This window comes from Heteronotia binoei, chromosome 13 (genome assembly GCF_032191835.1).
Source record: "Heteronotia binoei isolate CCM8104 ecotype False Entrance Well chromosome 13, APGP_CSIRO_Hbin_v1, whole genome shotgun sequence".
NCBI lineage: Eukaryota > Metazoa > Chordata > Lepidosauria > Squamata > Gekkonidae > Heteronotia > Heteronotia binoei.
The window spans coordinates 57697510-57716506 of NC_083235.1; the positions used below are offsets into that span (position 1 = coordinate 57697510).

General features: G+C 47.3%; 1 protein-coding gene across 4 annotated transcripts in view; it reads left to right on the forward strand.

Moving 5' to 3' along the window:
* BAHCC1 (BAH domain and coiled-coil containing 1) overlaps positions 1-18762 on the forward strand; it is a 126965-nt gene extending 108203 nt beyond the window's left edge. For 3 of the 4 annotated variants that reach the window (XM_060253341.1, XM_060253342.1, XM_060253343.1), the window contains exons 14-27: positions 4091-4205; positions 4887-5154; positions 6196-6381; positions 6884-7188; positions 7400-7501; positions 7909-8041; positions 8930-9044; positions 9710-9785; positions 11126-11234; positions 11377-11496; positions 11976-12149; positions 13486-14570; positions 16076-16312; positions 17859-18762. In XM_060253341.1, coding sequence (XP_060109324.1) covers positions 4091-4205; positions 4887-5154; positions 6196-6381; positions 6884-7188; positions 7400-7501; positions 7909-8041; positions 8930-9044; positions 9710-9785; positions 11126-11234; positions 11377-11496; positions 11976-12149; positions 13486-14570; positions 16076-16312; positions 17859-18065 — 3232 coding nt within the window. In that variant the 3' untranslated portion in view covers positions 18066-18762. The remainder of the gene's footprint in view (positions 1-4090; positions 4206-4886; positions 5155-6195; positions 6382-6883; positions 7189-7399; positions 7502-7908; positions 8042-8929; positions 9045-9709; positions 9786-11125; positions 11235-11376; positions 11497-11975; positions 12150-13485; positions 14571-16075; positions 16313-17858) is intronic. The other variant, XM_060253344.1, reaches the window with a different exon arrangement.
* Positions 18763-18997: the final 235 nt, after the last annotated feature.

Below are 18997 nucleotides of genomic sequence, written 5' to 3' on the forward strand. Positions count from 1 at the left end.
TATCACCATATCATATCATATCACCTTTCAGCCGCCTCCTCTCCAGGCTAAACATCCCCAGCTCTTTCAACCTTTCCTCATAGGACTTGGTCTCCAGACCCCTTGCCATCTTCGTTGCCCTCCTCTGGACCCGTTCCAGCTTATTTATATCCTTCTTAAAATGTGGTGCCCAAAACTGAGCACAATACTCCAAGTGAGGTCTTACCAGAGCAGAGTAAAGCGATACCATCACATCACGTGATCTGGACACTATACTTCTGTTGATACAGCCCAAAATTGCATTTGCCTTTTTAGCCACCACATCACACTGTTGACTCATAAGCTCTGGCTCTTTCCTTCCTTCCCCAGGGGACTAGGAGGGGGAGGAGCCTCAGCCAATAGAAGGAAGAGAGGCTTGGCTCAGTAGCTCTGCTGTATGAATGAGAGAGCCTGGCAAAGCAAGCTCTGCCTCCCCCCCTTCCTCCCCAAGGGAAGAGACTCAGCCAATGGAGAAAATAGAGGTTTTGCTCTGTAGCTCCTGTGCGATTGAGCAAGCCTTGCAAAGCAAGCTGTGGTGCAGAAGGAAGCTAAAGAGAAGGGAGCAGATGATAGTCAGTTGCTTTGGGGCTTGATAGGAGCCCTCTGGGGGCATGATTCGGCCTCTGGGCTGCATGTTTGACACCCCTGCTCTAGGCCGCACTAGATTTCAGATCATGACAGAAGGGCTATCACTTAGAGAAGGGCAGGGAGCTGTTCCTGTTGGCTGCAGAGGATAAAACTTGCAATAATGGGTTTAGATTAAGGGAGGGAAGGTACTGACCAGATATTATGGGAAATTTTTTACAGTAAGTTGTTCAACAGTGGAATCAGCTACTGTGGGAGGTAGCTGCCCTCACTGGCAATCTTTAAGCAGTGGCTGGATGAACACTTGTCAGGGATGCTAGGCTGATCCTGCATCGAGCAGGGGGTTGGACTAGATGGCCTGTATGCCCCCTTCCAACTCTATGATTCTGTGATTCCTGGCGCTACTTTCTCATCTATGCATTAAGACCCCTGATCTGTGCCTGTCTAGCTGGCCCTGCACGTGGGTCTGTCAGCACTACTGAGAATGCTGTCGTTAACGTCCTGGCCTTTAACTTTCTGTCTAGTAACCTACATTTTTCCTCCAGACCACATGACTACATTTCCCAGCGTTGTCAGTGCCAATGTGCACCATGACTGCTGACTCCTTCCCAGCACTATCTATCAAACTATCTATGCAGTGCATGATGTCCACAACCTTTGCACTATGCCGTCAAAACACCTACCCCAGACCCCACTCTCTGTATACCTAATGATCAAATCACCCACCTCCCCCCAGCCCCCAGGGGTATTCTTAATACAGTAGGGTATCAGTCTGCCACCCAAGGAAGGGGCCCCTTCTAAGGGATCACATCCCTCCTCCTCAGACTGATGTCCTTGGACCTCGAGACTCTCATTCTCCACAACAGCAGAAGAGCTGTCAGCACAGGAGTGGGACTGCTGTGGTAAGTTCCTGAGGGTCTCTTCCCCAAACCTCTCTCTCTGCCTCAGCTTCTCCAGGCCAGCAACCCTAGCCTCAACAAGGGAACAAACCTGCTCTCTGAGAGCCACGAGCTCCATGCAGCAAGCACACACCCACCATTTCCACTAAGTGGGTATATAATCATACATGCAGCACTCTCTGCAAAAGCTCCCCTGATGGCTTTCTACCTCCATAACTGGCTAGTGGTTTAAAGGTTATCTAGAGTGATGCAGGGTCCTCTATCCTGACCCTCAGGCTGAGAGCCACAGGCCAAGAACCCTTTGACTCTTGTCTTTGCCTAGGAGGAGCCTTACAGTTCAGAGGCTCCCAGCCCTGCCTCCCAGCAGCAACAGCAGAGGGTGGGGCCTGCAATCAGCCCCAGGCAAACAGACCTTGCTCGATGAGGAACAGACTTGCCAAAAGACCTAAACAGACCCAAAAAAAAACACCACTCTCCAGCAGGCTACAAGCAGCCACTCGCCCTCAAACTCTGTCCTTTCATAAAGCCGCCCCAGTTAATGCTCCCCAGCAGTTTAGCATAAGCTTGCCAGTCCCCAGGTCCCAGTGGAGGATCCCCCAGTTTTGCAGGCTCCTCCCTGCTGCCAGGAAAGGCAAAAAAAAAAAGCAACCTTTCCCAGCAGCTCTCTCATGGGTTTTTTCTCTCAGCCCAGCTGGCTCGGTTCTTTCCCACACCAACTCCTCCCTCAAATTATGAAAAGAGAAGAAAATTGTAATAGCAGCAGCATCATTTGCTATTGTATATTTATTCCTGTGGAGGACTATGGCAATGGGAGAATTTTTACTCCAAAATTACAGACTTCCTTATTGAGGCATGTACTTTCCATGCATCTCCTGGCCTACTGGTTCTTCCGAAACTTATGGAATATCCACCCCCCACCTGCCCATCAGACCAGCACCTTCACATGGCATTAAGACTGCCATCATTCCAGGGCTGAGGAGCTAAACTTCCTAGGCAGCGGGCAGGTTCCTCTGGCAGTCCCCATGCACATGAACACTTCTGGCAAGCTCAACTGAAAGAGGTGATAGTCCCAACCCCTACACCATAGTTTGTGAATTGATGAGCTGCACTAGAAATGGCAACCGTTCTGGAATGTGGCTGAAAGGCATGGAAAATCCAGGAATGCCTCCTCTATTTCCTAGAGCAGCCACAGGACGCTTGGAAGGGAAGCAGGATGCCGCCTTCCCCCTCCTCCCTCATAAAACATGCACAGGAGTGCCTGTCCAGTTCTGTGGTGTCGGCAAAGTCTTTTCCATACAAGAGGACTCATCTGCTTCACTGAGGCATTGCTTGATCAGTCTTTCTAGGGGCACTTTCCCCTTCTGATGAAGTGAGCTTTGACTCTCAAAAGTGCATATGTCAAAAAAAAACTTATTGGTCTCTAAGGTGCTACTAGACTCAAATCTAGCTGTTCTACTGCAGACCAACACAGCTACCGTATTTCCCTTCATTGGACTCTCCATTTGAGCCTTCTTCCGTATGAACCTCTCCATATGAGCCTCCTGAAGAGGAGTTCTTGCTTCAAGTTCCCATAACAACAGGTGGTGAAGTTTGCCAAAGTATGGAACAAGGCCTTTTCTGTAGCAATTTCTACTCAATGCAATGCTCTGCTCAAGGGGTTCTGCTTCAGTCTGAGCTCCCTTGCCCTTTAGGGAAAAAAGTAGAGCCTGTCTGTTTTGGAATATTACATGGATTTTATTGGATTGATGGATTTTGTTTCTTTTTAAAACTTTCATTCTTATTTATTCAAATGTTTTCTTTTAAAGTGGAAGTGTAAGTTGCTTAGGGTGGTTTCCTGATCAAGAGGGTGTAAATGTGTATCTGTGCATGCAAAACACAGGACAGTGTGTTTTACACACACACAGGTTCATACAATACATAAGCCTTCTCACCCTTTGTTCCTCTGCCCATCACACACTCAGACAACTTTCTAATAATAACCGGTCCTTCTGTGTGCAAGAAGAAATTGAGTTTCTCCTGTTTTACATAGCAACTTCCTGAGGGAGTTGTAGGTTTCAATAGAACCCAGATGTTGCAGCACCTAGTTCCCGCTGTGCTCTCCCTTGTCTGGAGAAATGGGGAAAATCTCCAGCCCTGTTGTTTAAAGGCAGAGGGAATGCTCTGCCAGAGCTTTGTGGCACAATACTAAGCATCTCTACTCAGAAGTAACCTCCTCTGAATTCAGCAATATTGCCAAGTACATCTGCACAGGCTTGTGGCTTTAGTAAACCACCAACACTAAGACAACAGAATCAGGGAGAAAGCTGCACATGTCCAGTTCTGCCTAACTGCAGCAGCCGTTTTGTGGTTGCACCCATCACCCTGTGTTAGAATTCCCAAGGGGTCCACAGGCTCAAAAAGACTAGGGACTGCTATTATAGTTTTTGCTGAATGTGTGTCTAGGAGTGCCAGTAGTCCAAAGGAAGATTTGTTTTGCACTCCAACCTTAATCTCAGTCCGTGGACTTCTCTCCATTGCAGCAGAAGCAGTGAACTAAGTATCTTCCCACTGAGCTTTCTTCAAACTGAGCATCTCTCTCCCATTTACAGGTCAGTAAAGGCCAGCTTATCTCTGCTGTGTGCGGAGCTACGAGCTGAGGGAGAACCCAAGAAGAAAAAAAGGAAAATATCAGAATTAGTTTATGGTGGCATCAAGAGCTCCCAGGTGAGTCCAGTGTTGAGGTCTTCTGGCCTTGCCATCTTCTTTCCCCTTTTCGTTTCCCTGCAATTGACTAGGAAGCAGCTCACTAGCCCTGTGAACAAGCTGGATCTCGTAGAGCCAAATGAAACCATATTCCACCCCAGCTTTTAAAGTGGTTTGTTTTTAACCTGGAATATGCAGAGTCCACACATAAATGATAAATAATACTTGATCTTCTTAAAAAGGCTTTGGGAGGCTAGGGGATATGTAATCATCATCTTCAAATATCTAAAAGATTGCCATTAAAATAGATGGCAGTTGTTTGTTCACACAGGAATTTGAGATACTGATTTAAAGAAGGAAAAATTTTATAAATAAGAAGGGGGGGGCTTCTTTACAGAGCAGGTAGGATATGTTGTAGAACCTTGTTGGGGGGAGTGATTATGATTAATATTTGACAGCTGAAATAGATATAGTAAATGCAGCTTCAGCAATGGTGATGGTGGAGCCAGAAAAGATAAACTTCCTCAGCTTTCCCCGGTTTCCTGATTTTGATATGTGGCCCTGCAGAATCCCCAGTCCTGAGGGTCAAGTCGATATCAGGGATGGATGGGTAGGAGGAACAGGGAAAGACCGGAGCATGTAAATGTCTGTGCATTTCTGTCTGGAGTAATGTGTCTGCTTATGTATGTGCTTGACCTGCAGGAGAAGGCACGTTGCAAGAAGAGCAGTTCCCAAAGCAAACTGGCTTCCAGTGTGGTACACAAGGTCTCCCATCTGAAGCAGAAAGTCAAGAGCAAAGCCTTGCCCACAAGCATTGGCCCATTCCGTCGGAAAGAGCCTAGCCCTGGCACCCGGATCCCAAAGAAACTCTCTCGGCCCAAGAGCTCCAAAACAACACCTTCTGCAAAATACCAACAGCAAGACCTGGATGTCTCAGAGGACAAACTGATCACAGGGAATGCTGATGCAGGTACTGATCAAGGAAGAGGAGAAGAATCTGTTGGTATTTGGAAGCAAAGGTGATGTTGTATATGAGAGGGTGCCAGTAACATTGCAGTGGTTAGCTTGCACTGCTGTTGTTGTTCCTAAGAGAGCACTCAAGCCCTGGGACTGCTTCTGATTCCTTACACTGTGTACTTTGGGCTCTTTGCTGGTCTCCCAAGATGGCAAAATCCTTCCAGTTGAGCACTGAGAAAGGCAACCACAATTAGATTCTCCCGAGTAATTTATGTCAGTCCATCCACCAGCAAAAGCTGGTATCTCTGGCCAGGAGTTAACAGCACAGTGTATTTCCTGCTGGCAAGCAGAGGAAGCCGTGCAATTTAAAAATAACTACACAGGACGGCCTCTGCTGAGGCCTATGTCCGTTCCCATTTGATTGCAGCCTTATGGGCTTCCCCTGGAGCTCCTGGGGCATCTTAGCAGGAAGTCAAGACTGAGACAGGAATTCCACTTCCACTCCCCAAAGCCAACAAAACAAAGACATATTGTCAAAGGGGCAAAAACCAGGATATAGGAACTAATGTTTGGAGGGTCAGTCAGCCTTCCAGTTCGGTCAGCACAGAGGGAGGCAGTAGCTCAGACAGGACAGATTCGAGTTACTTTATTTGGGTGGGCTTTTTTGTTTAAAAACTTTGGCACTATTCTATCCATTAAGGGTGGGGTGGGGTGGCAGTACTCAAAAGGTATAAAGTCCCAGACTATGGATTGGTCTAAATTGTGGATTGCCCATTATGCTAATAATGAGGAACAGGCAATGCAATATAAGGTTCCAAGTGAGACTGGAATGTTTTGGTAGTTAAAATATTTTGTGAACCACTGCCTAAACCCTTGGTTGTTAGCTCACATTGAAATGTGGTCCTATAACATGGTGTTTGTCTTATTTGTCCTTAGTGGCAAAAGAAACTGGGGCATAGTTGTCATTTACGAGGCATAGTTGAGTCTTCTTCCCATACTGAAGGGGTCCTCTCCCTCCATCCATGAATTTCTCCTGATTCTTCTCTGTCCACAGATGACAATCGTCACAGAGACTATGAGAGTGATGATGATGGTGGTGGTGACGAGTTGACCAGCGACACAAACTCCACCCTTCATGTGACAGTAAACCCTTCTGTGATTGGCCCCTCTCCTTCCTCAGTTGTGAAAATGGAAGCCAATCAGAAAGCAAAGAAGAAAAAAGAGAGACAAGGGTTACTAGGTAATGTTCCAAATACACCTGAGCTTGATTGGAATAGGCCACAGAAACCTGATAGGGAAATGGCTAGAGATGGATGCAGTGCAAAATCCTAGCTTTTTAAGCTATGCTGGGAATTGTAGAGTTCAGATCCGCCATGCCATGCCAAACTGCAGCCCCCAAACAGAAGAGGTCCTCAGGGAAGCTGACAAACTGCTAATGAGAGAAGACTTGATTAGGGAGACCCAGTTCCAAATTCCTACTGTGCCATTAAGTCCTCTGGGTGCCCTTGGGCCATTCTCCAGCCTTTCTCATAGGGTTATTGTGAGGATAAAATGGAGGAGGGGGAAATAATGTAAGCTGCCCTGAGCTCCTTGGAGGAAACTGCAGAATAAAAATATACTAAATAAGGGGACATGAAATATGACTGGTATTGTGCTCACTACTATTATGTAGGCTGTGTCAAAGAGAACCACTAGCTAAGACTTGGTCTTTTTCATTGTTGTACTCTTCTGTATCTACATAGGGCCCTGCAGAATCCCCAGTCCTGAGGGTCAAGTCAAAATCAAACGTCGTCCTGTGAAGCCTGGTGTTGGGAGGCTAGAGAAGATACCGGTATGCCGAGCAGGATCTTGTGAGAGTTCCAACAAAAAGAAGCTGAAGGCCAAAGCCAAAGAACTGCACTGTGGGCCTGGGACATCAACAACCAGTGAGGGGCTCTTTGCCAGCCAAGCTAGGTCATTCACAGCCCGGGATGATATAGGAAAGCTTAGCAACGAGCGCCTTAAGAAAGCCACCCGCAAGAGCAAAGTGCTGCAATCAGCCCTTAGGGTAAGCAGGGACTGTGAAATCCCCTTGATGAAGATGAGATGCTGCTAAAATAGAATGGTGTTTTTGCCAGACGGGTCCTTGTGGAAGCTAGGCATTGAGAAAAGATGGGTCTTCCCAGCACTGTGCTAGGAAGATCCTCTGTAGTCCAGGGTGACTGTATTAACTGACTTCCTTTTTCTCCCTCCCTTCCCCCCGCCCCCGCCCTTGACAGAGAAAGAACGGGGCATTGGCACTCTCACCTCGCAATGCAAAGGCCATTTTGAGCAAGGGCAAGAAGCTAGCAAAAGTCAAGAGCAAAGTGGTCAGCAAGCAGGTAGGATCCAGAACAATATTTGCAGTGTAGGGCATGGGTATCTTGGCACCAGCTACCATGCTTAAAAGGCAGAGGGTGTATGGTTGTATAACCATAGGAGGTGGAAATGCTGAAGACCCCAAGGCCCTTGCTACTGCTGAGTATCTGCTTTATTGGTATAGTTTCCGGAGTGAGGCAGAGAGAAGCTAAGAAGGCAGATGAACCCATTCCCTCATTCAGCTCTCCCTCTAAACTTTCCCTTAATGGGTGATGTAGCAAGGATCAGTGTGTTACAGTGAATTGACTTTGGAAATGGGAGACCCTTTTTCAGTCCCTTCTCACCTTGGGCAAGTGTCTGTTTGTCATGTGCATGTATAGGGACACACTATATGAAACAGGAGACATGGTTTTCTTTCCTTTCCCCACAGTGCAAAGGTCGGGCTGTCAGCCGGCTGATGGAGAGCTTTGCTATGGAGGATCACTTTGAGTTTGATGATAACAGTAGCTTCTCTGAAGAGGAGGAAGTGCCACTCATTGGTACGGAGCAAGACATGACTGTGGGTGAGTCTGTTATTCATTCAGCATTTGGTGGAGGAGCTGGGGCTAGTAAGACTCACTACATGGCTTGGTGGTCAGGAGCAAGAAGAAGAAGAAGAATTGCAGATTTATACCCCGCCCTTCTCTCTGAATCAGAGACTCAGAGCGGCTTACAATCTCCTATATCTTCTCCCCCCCCACAACAGACACCCTGTGAGGTGGGTGGGGCTGGAGAGGGCTCTCACAGCAGCTGCCCTTTCAAGGACAACCTCTGCCAGAGCTATGGCTGACCCAAGGCCATTCCAGCAGGTGGAAGTGGAGGAGTGGGGAATCAAACCCGGTTCTCCCAGATAAGAGTCCACTCACTTAACCACTACACCAAACTGGCTCTCACACCAAACTGGACAGACAGCATAAAGAAGCAGAAGAAAGGACAGACAGCATAGAGAAGCAGAAGAAGGAGTACTGGCAATGGTGGGGTAGGGGTTGCTGAAGCTAAATCTGATACTGTGGTCAGTTTTGGGGTACATGGCTGGCATGCCAGAGGTGGTGCCACGGGGTGGAAGAGATTGAGCCAGGCAACTCTGGGATTCCACAGCATGGTGGAGCTGAGGCTCCTAGATTAATTCTTGGCGGGGCATAATCTTCACATGTGGGTGAGGCTGAGGAAAACCTACCTGAGAGCCTCCAAAGGGGGCTGCAGTACCGAAGTCTATTATAATCAATTGGTAAGTCCATTCTCCATCGCACCGAGAATGATTCAAGCCTAGAACTGGTACTCTCAGATGGCTTTAGAGTTTGTGTAGATGTTTTGGTATGTTTCAAGCAATGTGTTTTGAGAACTTTGCCAGCATAAAGAAGCAAAGGAAAGCAGTGAGCTGTGGGGTTCATGTCTTGGCCTTATGATTGCAGCCCAGCCATGCAACATCCACAAAGAGGATCTCCAGGACGGACTACGTGTGCTTATCCCCAAGGAGGACAGCTTGCTGTATGCTGGCAGTGTGAAGAGTCTGCAGCCACCAGACATGTAAGGACCCTGCTTCTCAAGTACAAAGACAGGCAAATGACATAGGCAGAGAGGGCAGTTCCTTCCAAGAGCAAATGGCAACACTGCTGTTGCTCTTCTAATGCTGTTATTCAGAAGAGGGAGTAGTTCCCTTTCTCAAGCATGCCCTTCACCTTTCCTTTTCACGCCCTCCCTTCTCGTCTTCTCTACTTGCTGGTTATGGAGAGTTGCAATCCTTACCAAGCAGAAATCTTAAGTTTCCTTTACCTCCACAATTCCTGCTATGGCATCCGCATAACCTAAGTTCAAAGTAGCAGCCCATTCCCTCTACTGGGAAACACAGTGGCAGGTGACTTGCTGTCATGCATGACTATGTCCTTGCTGTCATGCATGACTATGAAGATCCAGAGGCTTCTTAACTAATCTGCACAAAAAGAGACCTTTGTCATGAGCAGAAGGATTGAGAGTTTGATCTGGGAGACGTGCATTCTGATTCCGCCTTGGCTATACTCTTGTCATGTGACTTCAACTGGCAGTGGTGGCGATGGGAGGGGAATGGGATTTCTTCTCTCACCTGATGCCTCTTAGGTCCCTCACATATATCAGAATAAGCCAAGCGGAGTACTACTCCAGCTTTTCATCGTTGCAGCTGGGTAAAGCCTGTCTTTGGTTTGTCCCTCTTATAGCTACAGCATCGTCATTGAGGGAGAGCGAGGGAATCGGCAGAGGATCTACTCCCAGGAGCAGCTGCTACAAGAGGCGGTGAGTCCCCAGAGATCATGGCCTGGGATTAATGAAGCCTGCTTAGATAATTGGGGATGGAGGAGCTGGGTTTTCAATACAACTGGGAACAATAGCAAGGGATGTATTCCTGTATAAAGCACATACCTTGGAGGTTGGGACCAAGAAGGACTACTCCTCTGTAGCAACGTGCAAGGACAAACTGACAAAAGACATAGGAGAGAAGCACTTTTGCTGAGACAGGCAAGGTATATTAGAGAGGCAAGGTGTATTTAGCCAAGAGAGCATCCGCAGATTTTTAAGCCAAGGGAATCTATTGTGCTTGTGTAGAATATCAGATTGCCATAGCTGATCCTCTACCAGCAGCACATTGTGGAATCTATATGGTTTTTGTAATCACAGCTGACTTCTTGCTTTCATACGAACATATGAAGCTGCCTTTTACTGAATCAGACCCTTGGTCCATCAAAGTCAGTATTGTCTTCTCAGACTGGCAGTGGCTCTCCAGGGTCTCAAGCTGAGGTTTTTCACACCTATTTGCCTGGACCCTTTTTTGGAGATGTCAGGGATTGAACCTGGGACCTTCTGCTTCCCAAGCAGATGCTCTACCACTGAGCCACCTCCCCACCGTCCCATCTTTCAGTCCTGCAAAGATGGAGGATGGTATAATAGCTGCCATTCCCAGAGACATTTCCCAATGGGTAGTTGTGCATCCTAGAGCAGCAGTGCCCAACTGGGTGTATGTGCAGCTGCCGTGAAAAGCCTGCCCTGTATATGGTATGGCTATATAGTTTTCCCACTTCCCAGATTCAGCAGAGCCCTTGGAAAGGAAGTTTAGCTGATGCCAGTGCTTTACTCAAGTCTATTCATCACAATGAGTACAGGATTTGAGAGAGCAGAGGTTCCCAAATAGGAAATGCCAAATTTGTGCTTATAATAAATCATATAAACCAAATCAATAAAATATATGCAGAATTGCTGATTTGGGGATAAAATCACTGCTAGCAACTTTGGCTTACTCCAGACCAGAACTTGGGTGTGCATGCAGTATTTACAGCTTGAGGAGCAGGATGAAAAAGGTACAGTTCAGGCAGAACAGAAGAGTGGGACAACATGACTGAACAAAATGAAAGAGGGGCAGGTAGTCGCACAGGTCACAGAAGTGCTGCCATCTGAATACTGGAGCATTTCCCCCCAGATCCTGCGTGCTCATTTTCAGATTTCATCCTGACTGTCGTTGTGTGATACAAGACACAGAGGACAGCTGCCCTTAGCTTGGCAAGCACTGTCATCAGTGTTTCTGTGTCTAGCTCAGAGCATAGTGGACCATCTGCCAACTAGAGCCTTTGGTTTCTTTCCAGGTTCTGGATGTGCGGCCCCAGTCAAGTCACAGCCTCCCTCCTGGCACTCGGGTCTGTGCATACTGGAGCCAGAAGTCCCGTTGTCTCTACCCAGGGAATGTTATTCGAGGTGAGAGGGTCTCGCAGAAATTACCCAAGGTGCAATGAGCGACCAAGTCTCTGGGCTAAGCTTTCTCCCATGCCACCAGCAACGAAGCTGGCCTAAAATATGCTTCTCTGTCCTGAAGGGTAACACAGCCTCTGCTCCACAGGTTCCTCGAGCGATGAGGAGGACGAGACAGACTCGGTGCTGGTTGAATTCGATGATGGGGACACAGGCCACATTGCTGTGTCCAACATCCGACTGTTGCCATCGGACTTCAAAATCCAGTGTAAGTGTCCTTGGTAATGCAGGCCCATTCCATGCTTTTGGAGAAGAGACTGCTTGTCATTTTCTTGTTTCATTTTGCATTATAAGGTCCAGCGTTACCACTGCATTGCGCATTATAGTGCAGATCCTTGTATTTACTGGTGCATCTGCTAAGAAGTTACCTTGTGACAGTCCACACGTCCTGTGTATCTGTTCTGACCCTCATTCAGGATCCTTGTAAAGCTCCCTGCATCTCATATCATAGTGGTCATTCCTTTGGCACAAAGAATTTCTTGTTTTCTGTATAGCAGAGTAAGAGGGACCCTCTGTGACTGTGCATCTGGCTAACTGTGTGTGGGCGCATGCATACTGGCAGGGGAGGAAACATATGAGGCAAAGACAGATGGGCCACTAAACTGTGATTCTGTAGAGATCCTTGTATGACTAATATGACTGTTGTAGGAGCTTGTATCTCACCCTGACTTCTCTTTGCTGCTGTAGGCACAGAGCCCTCACCTGCACTGTTGGTCTCCACTTCCTGCCGTCGTAACAAGAGATCTTCCAGTGACATTCCTAATTCCAGTGAACCAGCACCAAGTCTGTGCCCTGAGGGACGTGAGGGCTCCGAGCCAATCAAAAGCACTGGCAAGAAGGCGACTAGCAAAGAAAAAACTGGTGAGTCTCTCTCCCTAACCCCCTTTATTCACTTCCCTTTTCATTTAGGATGCTGAAGGTTTATTCCATTTTATCTTAACAACCCTGTGAGGCACGCTAGCCTGAGGTAATGTGACTGGCTTGAGCTGCCCAGTGAGCTGTAGCTGTGTACTGTCCAACACTTGCCACAAGACTTTGACAGGAAAAGGAGGGTCACCCTCGAACCCCAACCTTTTCATTCTGATCCTGAAGAATAGGCACAGTGGAATATTAATACTGGATGTGATACTGCTGTCTAGCCAATCAGATCTCTGACTGTTTGCCGATGTCACTGCATTTCCTGTATTGATCACATTAGTGATCCTAGCTAACCAGCTTTCATAACAATGATTATTCCTACAGCCTTTTTTGCAATTATCCCTAAAACCCACCAAAGTGGAGGGGAGACTTGAGATTCAGTAAAGATTTATACAAAACAGGAACTCTTCTTTCAGGTCAGCCCTAGTTTATGCATTTGTTTTGCCACATCATGGGGATAAGAACTGTTTGCAAATTGTGGAATGCTGGTGAGCTTTACCATGGAAAGCTGAGGGAGGGACTGTAAGTGCCCTTTATGCCATCTTAAGAAGTGGCTGTAGCCATTCCCTGACTCTTCTCATTCTTCAGGAATCATTCGATAATACTTGAGTATAGAATTTACTAGGCTTGCCACCTACTTAACACCTGCTCCTTTTTTATGCCAATTTTTCCTTCCCTTCACCCTTTTTGGGTGGCTTCAATAGTGACATGGCCCAAACTAGCTCAGTCTCATCGGATCTCAGAAACAGTCTGATTAGTACTTGGATGGCAGACCACCAAGCAGGTTGCTGTTCAGTGGTAGACAATGGAAAACCACCTCCGTTCATTTCTTGCCTCGAAAACTCTGCCGGGTCACCATAATTCAGCAGCATCTTGACAGCACTTGCCACTAGAGCAGAAGCACACCTTCGATAGTAATCAGTGAGAGAATGTTTTAATTTGTATGTCTGAATCAGCATATGTGAAGCAGCTGAGGTACCTTCCTCTGACAACTTTCTCAGGGAATGTAGCATCTTCAGCTTTGTGATTAAGTTGGGTGAAATCCAAGGCTCAGACAAAAATAAATATGACTCATCGAGGAGAGGGAGCAGATCTTAAGTTGCAGAGAGGGGAGGGTGGGTAATCAGTACTGTATGTCCTTGCTTGACTATTTGACCAGAACCTGGTTGCAAGAAGTAAAAAACACAGTTGCCAGAGGAAGATACAAGTAATTTTTTTGATCTTGTTATTTAGTAGAGCTGATAGCCAATATTTATCTGACTCTGTCCTTTCCCACCAGGTAAATCTGAATTGCTGCACTCAAGTTCAAAAGCCCTGCCTGGAGATAACTTCCTGGGCCGCCGTGCCAGCCCTTTGTTGAGCTGGTCAGCTGTGGCCCAGAACAAGCGAAAGGCATCCAGCAAGAGCACAGCAATGCGACAGAACCTCTTCCAGCTCAATGGCAGCAGCAAGAAATTGCGGGCCAAAGAGGCACTCTTCCCCATGCACAGCATGGCAGCCCCTGTTTTTGGCAATGGCTTTGGCTCAGACTCATTCAGCCGCATTGCCAACTCCTACTCAGCTTTTGGAAGTACTGGTCTTGTTCTGCCCAGTGCCCAGAAGCTCCTCCGTGCCAAGAAGGCTGAACGGTTGGATGCCGAACTGAGCAAGGGAGGACGTCGGAAAGTGGGTGGCGAGTATCTGATCAAGCTGGACCACGAGGGTGTAACATCACCCAAGAACAAAAACTGCAAGGCCTTGCTGATGAGTGACAAGGACTTTGGGTCACTTTCAGGCCATGGCTATGCCCACCCTGCCTTGGGGATCAAGGAGAAAAAGGGTGCTTTGCCCATGGGGCTGGCATTACGCAAGTACACGGGTCAAACAGAGTACGGGCTGCACTGTGACAGTGACTGTCAGAGCTCCTACTCAGACATGGATGAAGATGAAGAGGTGGATGACTTAGGAGGCAGTGTCCCCTCCCGCTTCCTGACACGCCTTTCTGTCTCTTCCTCTTCTTCTGGATCATCCACCTCATCCAGCTCTGGCTCTGGTTCCACCTCTAGTCTCTGCTCATCTGATAATGAGGACTCATCCTATAGCTCTGACGATGAGGACTCCACATTGCTTCTACAGACCTGTCTCACACATCCTGTTCCAGCCCTACTGGCTCAGTCCGAAGCCCTGCGTTCCAAGGGTGGCACTCTTCAGAGGTGCTTTGGTGCTGGTGCCAAGGGCAAGCTTAGGCGCAAGGAGGCCCTGAGCTTCTCTAAAGCCAAAGAGTTCTCCCGCCGGCAGCGGCTACCCTCAGTGGAAAACCGGCCAAAGATCTCTGCTTTCCTACCAGCACGCCAGCTCTGGAAGTGGTCTGGGAATCCCACTCAGGTATAAGAACTGGGAATCAACCAGAACCTTTAGAACTAATCTCTCTCTCTCTCTTTTTTAAAGGTATATGAATGCGCTATATGGTTCAAATTAAGGATGTTCTGAGTTTGTCTTGTCTTTTTGTAAATATTACATTGTCCAAAGAGGTGCCGGGAGATTTTTTAGCTTGAGATGCTGTGATGGAGGGCCACAGGACAGGAACAACTAGTAAAGCTGGAAGGAAGTGATTCATATGTGTGATTATTGACCCCAGTCTTTTTCTGAGTTTTGACAGAAGGACAGGCTAAAAGCTAGGAAGTCTCTTCCCCTCTTCAGACTCTTTTCCTGTGCGTGTCCTGAGCGGAAAGATCCAATTTCCTTTTCTCTGTTTTGTGACAAAAGAGCAGTGAATTCCTGTTTTTCACACTGATCTCATCCTAGCTAATTAGAATGCTTCTACTGCAGTCCAGTGTATGCTTGCTCAGAAGTAGGTCCCATTAATAACAAACATGCTGGTAAGGGGCGGGGTGGCAGGCTATGGCTCAGTGTAAAAGTCTCTACTTTGCATGCAGAAGGTTCCAGGTTTGCATGCAAAAGGTTCCTAGCATTTCCAGTTCAAAAGGACTGGGTAATGGTGATGTTAAAGACCTTGACCTGGGTCTCTAGAAAGCCACTGCCAGTCTGAGTAGGCAATACCGACCTTGATGGTCCAGTGGTCTGATTTAATATAAGGCAGCTTCGTGTGTGTTCAGGCTACAAAACAAAATGCCTCTTTCTCAGCTGGTGGGGGAGGAAGACGACTCAACTCTCACAAAATAGGGATTGAAGTTTGCTAGATGGTATGATTTTGCAGCCTATAGACAGGTTGGAGCTATTGTGCTGTAGTAACTAGCATGGAGTGAGATATTTTACTAAGGAATTCTGAAACAATTGCTACATTTTGTTAACTGTTCTTACCAGAGTGGGATTTTAGCAGAGGCTTGTTAAATAGCAACCTCCCATAAATGGGGATGTGGGAAACAGCTTTTCCAGCAGTGGGTGGAGAGGGGAGAATATCAAGATCTGGTGGTACAGTGGTACTAGCGCTTCAGCCCCTTTTGTATTATTGCGGCCTGAAAGACACCAGCTGTGTTCTGCATGTCTTATTCCCAGATGGCTGTCCATGTCAATAAGCCCCTTGTGGACACTAATACCTACAGAGGATATAAAAGCCATTTGGTAACCCCATTTGTGCTTTTTTTTGTTGTTGTTGGTTATCCTCTCTCAGGCCTCCTCAAGTAAAAACATCAGGGATTCGCTCTGAAGCAGAGGTTGCTTTTGTTATTTAGTGGCCCCCAGTTAAGCTCTGTTGCTATAGGTTCTGAAGTGCCTGTTGACACTCAGGGAGCTTTGTTGCCATGGTGATCCATCAGAATCCCTTGGATAACTTCCTGGGGGCTTGCAGCAAGGAAGAAGGAAGACCCTGTGTGTATGTGTGTGTGATGCAGGCCGCTGTTTACTAAGCATTCTCTGTCCTTCTCCTGCAGCGCCGTGGCATGAAGGGGAAAGCACGGAAATTGTTCTACAAGGCGATTGTACGGGGCAAGGAGACTCTGCGCATCGGTGACTGCGCTGTCTTCCTGTCTGCTGGACGACCTCACTTGCCATACATTGGCCGCATCGAAAGCATGTGGGAATCCTGGGGCAGCAATATGGTTGTCAAGGTCAAATGGTTCTACCATCCAGAAGAGACCAAGCTGGGCAAGCGACATAGCGATGGCAAGGTGAGCTACTAGCCCTGAAAAGCTAGTGAGGGTAGAGAGAAGCACTTGGGACAGGGCAGAGTAGATATGAGGAGATGAGTGGAGAGTCAGATCCAAGATCCTCAGAGCATGAGGAGGAGCAAACTAGAGAGCTTTAGAAGGGTGCAGTAAGAGTTAATACTTTGCTGCCCATCTCTGATTTTAGGATGAGTCTGTAATAGACCTCTTCCTCCTCCTCAGTAGGGGACTCAGAAGACATAATAGGCCTTTAGAGCTTCTGTAGCAAGCTCTCCAAACTCTGCTCTTCCTCCCCTAGATGCATTGCTGTTTCTTCCACCTGCTGTGGTGTGTACAATGCTAAGGAAATGTAGTAGCTGTGAGCAATGGATTCACAAGAACATAAGAGAAGCCATGTTGAATCAAGCCAATGGCCCATTCAGTCCAACACTCTGTGTCACACTGTGGCAAAAAAAAACCCCCAAGTGCCATCAAGAGGCCCACCAGTGGGGCTAGAAGCCCTTCCACTGCCCCCCCCCCAGCACAAGAATACAGAGCATCCCTGCCCCAGACAGAGAGTTCCAACAATAAGCTGTGGCTAATAGCCACTGATGGACCTCTGCTCCATATGCTTATCCAATCCCCTCTTGAAGCTGGCTATTCTTGTAGCCGCCACCATCTCCTCTGGCAGTGAATTCCACATGTTAATCACCCTTTGGGTGAAGAAGTGCTTCCTTTTATCAGTTCTAACCCGACTGCTCAGCAATTTCATTGAATGTCCATGAGTTCTCGTATTGTGAGAAAGGGAAAAAAATACTTCTTTCTCTACCTTCTCTATCCCATGCATAACCTTGTAAACCTCTATCATGTCACCCCGCAGTCAACGTTTCTCCAAGCTAAAGAGCCCCAAGCATTTTAACCTTTCTTCATAGAGGAAGTGTTCCAACCCTTTAATCATTCTAGTTGCCCTTTTCTGCACTTTTTCCAATGCTATCTCTTTTTTGAATCTGGGAAGGCTGGTCAAACACATCTCACAGTTTAATTGGGTAATGCTGCCACAGTGGGAGGGAGTCAAGGAGACATTTTGGGGACATTCTCATCGCACCTCCACACCTTGGTATTACTTGTTGTATGTGGTAAATATGGTAAACTTTCAGTATGCTGAGTTTGCACAGGCTGGCAAGCCTTTGCAGAGGTCTTGTCCTCTAGTGCTGGAACCCACGTTTTATCTCAGCCCTTTCGTTTGGGGTCATAACTCCCCAGTTTGGTATAGTGATTAAGTGCACAGACTCTTAATTTGGGAGAACCGGGTTTGATTCCCCACTCCTCTCCCTGCATCTGCTGGGTTGACCTTGCGTCAGCCACAAGTTATCTTTGAGCTGTTCTCTCAAGAGCAGTTCTCAAAAGAACCCTGCCTCACAGGGTGTCTGTTGAGGGGAGAGGAAGGGAAGGAGATTGTAAGCCTCTCTGAGATTCCCAGTGAAGGGTGAGGTATAAATCCAGTGCTTTTTCTCTTCTTGTTCTTAACCACAATGCCTGGGTTCCATTCTGACCTTTGACCTTCCTGCAGAATGCCCTGTACCAGTCGTGCCATGAAGATGAGAATGACGTCCAGACCATCTCACACAAATGCCAGGTGATCGAACGTGAACACTATGAGCAGCTCACCCGCAGCAAGAAATATCAAGACCGGCAAGACCTCTACTACCTGGCAGGGAGTTATGACCCCACTACAGGCCGGCTTGTGACTGCAGATGGTGTGCCCATCCTGTGCTGAAACTGTGGGACGCAACCACTGCTCCAGGGCCGGAAAATGGCTGGGGGAGGCAGAAGGGCCAAGGGACAGTGGAAGGGTCCAATCTTCACACGCTGTTTCTTGGCAATTAGATACAAGGCCTTGAAATATGCAAGGTGCCCAGCTTTGCCATGCCCGGGGTTGCAGGCTGATCCCGGCTCCCCACACGGCTCTGTACAGATTTGAATCCAAGCCATACTTTCCCTAGTACCTCTGACTGTTTGCCACAGGCCAAACGCAAATCAGGTTACCGCTCTATTTATTTAGTGTGTAAATAATGTATTTCTGATGGGATGTTTTATGGAAAAGAAACAAACAAGACAAAAAAAGGCAGGTTTTAGGGGGCGGGAAGGGAGGGCTATTTGATGGGTTTTATTTTGTGTTCAATGCACTGTTTTCCCTCCAGCTTAGCTGGGGGTGTAGACGCCAGGCAAGCGTGTAAATACAGAAGGGGGCACTTGAATGATATGGCAGTGCAGCCTCCAAAAAGGCTATGCTAACCTCCTCACAGGACTGTGTACTATAGACTCTCCTCACCCCTCCCCTCCTACCCTTTTTTATTGTTATTATTATTAATTATTATTATTATTATTGTTCTAATGATAATTATTCTGATAATGTCTGCGGATGTTAATATGCTCCTGTTAAAGAGAAGATTATATATATTATTATAAAATCAGGATCTTGAATTCTGGTCTTCACGGGGGAGGATGGGACTGGGATAACTGTAGCTTTAACCTCTGTGGATGGAAGGCATTGGACATGGCAACATAAGATGTAATTTTACGTAAGGAATGTCTCTAGGTAGGCTGTGCTGGAATGATTGAATAGGATATGCCCAAGACCACATACATCCACTTCTGGGCATGCATCACATCAAAAAGATATGTACAGAAGATGTTTCTGGGGTCCTG